Source organism: Primulina eburnea, chromosome 7 (assembly GCF_022965805.1).
Source record: "Primulina eburnea isolate SZY01 chromosome 7, ASM2296580v1, whole genome shotgun sequence".
NCBI classification, from domain to species: domain Eukaryota; kingdom Viridiplantae; phylum Streptophyta; class Magnoliopsida; order Lamiales; family Gesneriaceae; genus Primulina; species Primulina eburnea.
The window spans coordinates 7,775,061-7,782,834 of record NC_133107.1 but is presented as its reverse complement, the minus strand read 5'-3'; the positions used below and the strand labels follow the sequence as shown (position 1 = coordinate 7,782,834).

The 7,774-nt window shown below is 38.6% G+C and overlaps 1 protein-coding gene across 1 annotated transcript; it reads right to left on the bottom strand.

The window, feature by feature from the left end:
- Positions 1-3,013: 3,013 nt before the first annotated feature.
- Positions 3,014-7,324, bottom strand: LOC140835655 (uncharacterized). Its single transcript, XM_073201055.1, has 7 exons — positions 6,701-7,324; positions 6,245-6,491; positions 5,891-6,175; positions 5,546-5,779; positions 4,753-5,064; positions 4,029-4,485; positions 3,014-3,242 (listed from the first exon to the last, which is right to left on the bottom strand). Exons 1-7 carry the CDS (start codon positions 7,322-7,324, stop codon positions 3,014-3,016), a joined length of 2,388 nt encoding a protein of 795 aa, XP_073057156.1.
- Positions 7,325-7,774: the final 450 nt, after the last annotated feature.

The following is a 7,774-nucleotide window of genomic DNA, read 5'->3' as shown; positions in this document are numbered from 1 at the left end:
CCACTCTAACTCGTATCTCCTTGCCTGGAGCTGGACTCTGGCATCCCAAGCCCCGCCTCACCTACCGTCAAGCACATGAAAACAAGAGGTACCGGACATGCCGGTGAGTATAAACCCAGTATGATACAATCCATAACATATGAGAATTAAAATTACAAACAGTTCATATGAGATTCATAAAGATGCAATATAATGCAATGCATGATCAGAAGCTGTGGGCTATCAATAAATCTCAAGATCAAGTGAATCATCTGGTCATAGGGTACCCAAGGGAATAGAATCACCCAGCAACATCCACCGACTCATCCGCTCGGGGTGGATTGCTGTGTTCTACAATCCCAGGACTATGGTGCGCCTATAGAGAGTGTTCAGGCCATAGCAGCGACCTCCGCATACACTATGCCAACTCAACTATAGCCCCATACGTCCAACAAATCAGTATATCAAGGCGACCTCCGCCATATCAAATCTGAATCAAAAAGTGGCTCAATATGCAATGCAATGATGCATTTCAATCTCATCAAATCAATATCATAATAAGCTCATCTCAAAAGATCAATCATCAACAAATCACCAATAATTCATCAAGCCATCAAATTTTCAATTTAAAATAAAAATGATACTTTTACCTCGTATGTTATCAACCGTAACATACCTTCCGAATATTACCAACAAAAGATCAGAATATATTGTTGAGAAGTCTTGAACCCTTGCAGTCTACTCGATTCGCTATCAACCCACTTAGAGTAATAATCTTGAGCCAAACCAAGTCAATATTTCAATCAAATCTTCAATACATAAATCAAGAACTCGGATTACTTATCAACACATATCACTTTTTGTACAAAAATGCATAATTAATTCAATATGGCTTCAAATCAAGATCCGTAATTTCTCAACCCTAATATGCCATAAAACCTTCATTGAACCATTTTATCAAACACATGGCATATGTGTTAAAGAATTAGCATCCTTTACTATGCAATTTGCTTCAATTCCATTTCTTTTCAAACCAACACAATCACAACATCTCCAACATATCAATATCTCAAATATCAACTTAAATATCAATTTTAACTTCAACCCATTTCCAAACTTGAATAGAAATATAACATACTTACACCATCTTGAAGATCTTGGAGAGATGATCACAAATCTAACTTCATTTCATAATTTCCTTGAACAAATCTCCCATAGATTGAAGAAGAAATGAAGAAAATGAAAAGGAAGAAGAGAACCCTAGCTTCCAAACCGATAGAGAAAAGAGAAGGAGAAGGAAAATGAGGAAAAATATGATACCATTCAATTTTATGCCTTCCCAAACACCAAAACACGTTTTCTTAAGTTGCTGGGCGCTCGGGTGGTCATTTATTACCGCCCTAGCGCGGAACATTCTGTTAGAAACCCAAAAATCCAGAAGCATTGGCGCTCGGGCGGCCAATTCTTACCACTCGGGCGCCACTCTGCGCACATGCACTGTAAAGATTGCTTCAGAAACGTCTCTTCCCTTCGGAATTAGGAAAAGTGGTAAACTACAAAGTTGTAGCCCTATGTCTTGGCTTGTATCTCCCAAATTTCAGGTCATTTGGAGCTCTGAGTAAAAGGTTATGCTCAATCTCCCAACATGTGTCATTGTAGGAACGACGATACGCACGACACACTTCGGGGCGCTTTTGGCTCGTCTTCCCTAATGATTTGACCAAAACTCAAAATAACAAAGTTATAGCCTTATGTCTTATCTTTCTAATGAAAAAGGCCTCACCTCAATTGGATTAATATACAAAACATTATGCTAAAAACCACAACTACTGCCACATTTTTCATACCGTTTCTGCACTTCCATTACCTATTTATCTCAAATTCCACCATTGATTCTACCCATCCATTATCTATTCCATTCTATAACATTCATTACCATTCATATCATAATGTAAAGCCAAGAACCATCACAACTACTGCCATATTATTTCAAAATTCGGGCATTACTATATCAATTCTAACTTCAATCCATATCCAAACTTGAATACAAATGAGAAATACTTACCACATCTTGAAGATCTTGAAGAGAGGATCACAAATCTATACTTATTACATATTTTTCTTGAAAAAGTCTCCAATAGATTGAAGAATAATGTAAAAATGGAAAGGAAGGAGAGAACCCTAGCTTCTAACCTATAGAGAGAAGAGAAGGAGAAGAAAAATGAGTAGAAAAGTGATCACATTCGATTTTATTCCTTCTCAAACACCAAAACACGCTTTTTCAACTTGCTGGCCGCCCTAGCGAACCTCTTTTTCCGCCCGGGCGCGGAACTCTCGGCCAGAACACCAAAAATTTCGAACAAGGCTCGCCCTAGCGAACATAAATTCCCGCTCGGGCGCGCTTCTGCGCACAGCCACATCAAAGTTTGCTTCAGAAACGCCTCTTCCCTTCGGAATTAGGAAACGTGGTAAACTACAAAGTTGTAGCCCTATGTCTTGGCTTTCATCTCTCAAAATTTCAGATCATTTGAACTTCGGAGTAAAAAGTTATGCCCATTCTCCCAACATGTGTCATTTTAAGAACGACGATACGCACGACACACTTCGAGACGCTTTTGGCTCGTCTTCCCTAATGATTTGAACAAAACTCAAAATTGGAAAGTTATAGCCTTATGCCTTATCTTTCTCATGAAAGTGGCCTCACATCAATTGGATCAATATACAAAACATTATTCTAAAAACCACAACTTGTGCCATATTTTTCAAACCGTTTCTGCACTTCCATTACCTATTTAGCTCAAATTCCACCTTTGATTCTACCCATCTATTATCTATTCCACTCTATAACATCATTATCATTCATACCATAACGTAAAGCCAAGAACCATCACAACTACTGTCATATTATATAAAAATTCGGGCATTACAATTCCTCCTCTCTAAAAATAGATTTCGTCCTCGAAATCAATCATCTCTTTCAAGTCTAATATGTAATAATCAATACTGAAATTAAAACCGAGAATAGAAGCGTACTTCATTTGAATAACTCTGGATATTTTTGTCTCATTTTATCTTCTAATTCCCAAGTTGCCTCCTCGACACCATGTCTGTTCCACTGTACTTTAATCAACGGTATCAATTTATTTCTGAGTTGTTTATCTTTTCTGTCTAGAATCTGAATCGGTCTCTCAATGTAGCTCAAAGTCCGATCTAACTCAACCTCATCGGGTGGAAGTACATGAGAAGGATCTGGATGATATTTCCTAAACATAGACACATGAAAAACATCATGAACACCTGATAACGCAGGAGAAAGAGCTAATCTATAAGCCAAATCACCAACACGTTCCAAAATCTCATACGGACCCACAAATCTCGGTGATAATTTTCCTTTCTTTCCAAATCTAACTGTACCACGGAAAGGAGATATTTTCAGAAAAACTCCGTCACCTTTCTCATAAATCAACGGCCGTATCCTGATGTTTGCATACTTAGCCTGCCTATCCTGAGCAGCTCGCATACGACTCTGAATCAATTTCACATTCTCTGTCATATCTCTTATCATATCAGGTCCTACAATTGGTGCTTCAGATAAATCGTCCCAATACAGAGGAGATCGACATTTCCTGCCATATAATGCTTCAAATGGTGACATTCCAATGCTCACTTGATAACTGTTGTTATAAGAAAACTCGACAAATGGTAACGAATATTGCCAACCAATACCAAAATCCATCACTACCGCTCTCAGCATATCCTCTAATGTCTGAATAGTACGTTCTGACTGTCCGTCTGTCTGAGGATGATATGCTGTACTCAAATGCAAACGAGTACCAAGGGCCTCTTGTAAACTCTGCCAAAAATGAGAAGAAAATCTAGGATCACAATCTGATACAATTGTCTTAGGAACCCCATGCAATCTCAAAACTTCTCTGATATAAAATCTGGCCATCTGATCATGCCTATATGCCATCTGATAAGGAATGAAACATGAAGACTTAGTTAATCTGTCAACGATAACCCAAATTGAATCGCAACCCCTCGACGACCTCGGCAATTTCGTGACAAAGTCCATGGTGATATGGTCCCACTTCCATTCTGGAACCTTAAGGCTATGCAAAAGACATCCCGGTCGTTTCCGTTCTGCTTTCACTTGTTGACAATTCAAACAACGAGATACAAATTCTGCTATGTCAGATTTCATTCTTTTCCACCAAAATTGTTTCTTCAAATCATTGTACATCTTTTTACTTCCATGGTGTACACTGAATTTACTGCAATGTGCATCACGCAAAATCTGTATCCTCAACTCTGAAATATCAGGAACTACAATACGATCATTCACAAACAAAATAATCTCATTATTGACCTGAAATTCTGATCGATGTCCTGATCTGACGAGTTCAACTGATTTCTGAATGCTTTGATCTAACTTTTGGGCTTCTTTAATTTTAACAAACAACTCGGGTTCTGCCTGAATCATAAATACTCTTACAGGTTGAGTATCTACCACAAAATCCAAACCAGAAAGACAACATTCTTCTACTAGATCAGATACACTGCTAGTGATCCAAGACATATTACATACTTTTCTGCTCAAAGCATCGGCTGCTGCATTCGACTTGCCTGGATAATATTTTATCTCGCAATCATAGTCTTTCAACAAGTCTAACCAACGTCTTTGTCTCATGTTGAGCTCCGCTTGTGAAAAGAGGTATTTCAAACTCTTATGATTAGTGAATATCTCAAATTTCTCACCATACAAGTAGTGACGCCAAATCTTTAGGGCAAAAACAACTGCTGCTAATTCCATGTCATGCACTGGGTATCTAGACTCATGTGGCTTCAACTGTCTTGAAGCATAGGCAAAAACACGGCCATGCTGCATTAATACACAACCCAGTCCTTGATGTGAAGCATCAGTGTGCACTGTAAATCCTCCTACACCTGATGGGATAGTCAAAACTGGAGCACTAGTCAATCTTTTCTTAAGTTCAACAAAACTATTCTCACATGCCGATGACCAAATAAATGGTACATTCTTTTGTGTCAGCTGGGTAATTGGCCTCGCAATCTGTGAGAATCCTTCAATAAATCTGCGATAATATCCTGCCAAACCCATAAAACTACGCACCTCAGGAACTGATGTCGGTCTAGACCAATTGATGACTGCCTCAACTTTACTCGGATCAACTGATATACCAGCACTTGAAATCACATGTCCAAGGAAAACCACTCTATCCAACCAAAACTCGCATTTGGATAATTTAGCATACAACTTTTCAGTTCTCAAAATCTGCAGTACAACTCTCAAGTGTTCGACATGCTCAATTTCGGATTTTGAATAAATAAGAATATCATCAATGAAGATCACAACAAATTGATCTATATACCGTTGAAACACACGGTTCTTTATTCTTTACTGAAGAACCCTGCAATTGGTCAAAGAGATCATCAATTCTTGGCAAATGATACTTATTCTTTACTGTGGCTTTATTCAACTGTCTATAATCGACACAAAGCCTCATAGACCCGTCTTTCTTCTTCACAAATAAAATCGGAGCACCCCAAGGTGAAACACTTGGTCTTATATATCCTTTAGCCAATAGATCCTCAAGTTGTTCCTTTAGTTCCTTTAGTTCAATTGGCGACATCCTATAAGGAGCTCTAGAAATAGGTTGTGTGCCTGGCATCAACTCAATGTTGAAATCAATCTCTCGGACTGGAGGAAATCCTGGAATCTCATCTGGAAATACATCTGAAAATTCACTAACAATTGGAATATCTGCCAATTTAGGTACTGACCTTGAAATATCAATTGCATAAACCAAGAAACATTCTGCTCCTTTCTGCAACAAACGAGTCATGGACAAAACAGATATCAAAGGAATCTTAGCTCGAGAACCCTTACCATAGAATGTCAAGTGATCTGTCATATCAGGCCTAAACTTAACAACCTTCTGAAAACAATCTACAATAGCCTTGTATCTTGTCAACATGTCAATGCCAACTATGCAGTCAAAATCAGACATCTCCAATACAATACAATCAAGTTCAATTACATTATCCTCATAACGAAATTCACAACCATTTATCATTTCAGCTGACCTCATCACTTTGCCCAGTGGAGTAGAAATAGATAATGTAGATGATAATGGCATAGAATGCAATGAATGCAACGAAACAAAGTGCTCAGCTATGAAAGTATGTGATGCACCAATATCCATCAAAACATAAGCAGGATAACCTGAGAGAAAACAATTACCTGCAATGACATTATCTGGAGCATTATGTGCCTCATCCTCAGTGAGTGCAAAAACTCGAGCCTGCTGTCTAGGTGGTTGTCCTACCCTGTGGCTACCACTCTGTTTGTTCTGATCTGTCCGGTTTGATTGCTGATAAGAATGAACTGTAGGGGTCTGACGATTCTGTTGAGGTGTCTGTCTAGATGATCCCCCACTCTGAGATATTTTGCTACCACGGTTAGGACACACTCGAGCATAGTGTCCCACCTGGTTACACAAGTGGCAAGCTCCCGAGACTCCTCTACACTGATCGATATAATGTCTACCACCACACTGAACACAAGTCGGACCTGAATAACCAGTGCTCTGAACTGAACCAGACTGTCTCGATCCACTAGAACTCGAAAAATTACTGCCATGCCTCTTAAATTGCTTCCCTCTAGCCTTGAACTGCTCTCTTATGTTTCCACTGTTACCCCACTATTACCCTGTCTGAACTGTTGTCGGAACTGTGGTTGTTGGGGTCGTTGCGAATACTGAAAACCTCTCTGCCTAATGATTCCAGTTTCAGCTCCCTTGGCTCGATCAAGAGCCTCAGCAAAAGTGTTAGGCATTCTGGTATTAACCAAAGTAAATATATCTGGGTTAAGACCATTTATGAAGTGATCGGCCTTAGCTTCTTCATCGGATGCTACATGAGGAGAAAATCTCAGTAAATTCAAGAACTTAGCAACATAGTCCTCAATATTCAGATTTCCCTGCTTTAAATTTGCAAACTCGGCTCCCCTATCTTTCCTGTAAGAAGTAGGGAAGAAACGCTGATAAAATTCAGATTTAAACATATCCCAGGTTACAATCGTACCTCTAACCTCTAAAGCTTTCTTGGTCATTATCCACCAACTCTTAGCCACATCCAATAACTGATGAACAACTAATTTGATTCTACGATCATCTGGATACTCAAGAGATTCAAATAATTGATCCATATTCTCCAACCATTTCTCACACTCTAATGCATTCTCTGTACCCTTCAACATCGGTGGGTGCAAAGACTGAAATCTGGCTAACAGTATCTCCATCGGAGTTGGAGTTATATCCATCTGAGTATGAGTAGCACTGCCTTGATCTTGTGCCACTTGTATGTCCTGTCTAGGTCTACCACGACCTCTACCTCGAGTAGCCGTGTCTGATATAAAATAGATCAAACACATATAAAATCACAATATCATAATCATCTCAATCTTGTTTCAATCATCTCTGGCTCTTGAGACTCAACAATCTAAAAAAATCTTGAATAAAACTCAACAATCTAATATTTCAATCATAATCATGTATTTCACATTATAGCACAATGAAAATGCTATCAAATATATCACATGATCAAGCAATTCGAACTTACTCGATCTATCATGTTCCCAAATATCTTACGTTCTGATACCACCTAATGTGGGGCCCCGGGTCCGATATCTAATACTAATAATTTTAAATGTATCAAACCAAAAGATTTAATAAAATATATAATTTCTTGTTCACAAACTGACATAGACATC

Coding starts and splice junctions, on each gene's coding strand:
- LOC140835655 (XM_073201055.1), bottom strand. CDS start 7,324: ATGGATATAACTCCAACTCCGATGGAGATACTGTTAGCCAGATTTCAG. Junction 6,492..6,700: donor TCAGACAGGGTAATAGTGGG/GTAACAGTGGAA, acceptor TTGTGTAACCAG/GTGGGACACTATGCTCGAGT. Junction 6,176..6,244: donor TCCAGATAATGTCATTGCAG/GTAATTGTTTTC, acceptor ATACTTTCATAG/CTGAGCACTTTGTTTCGTTG.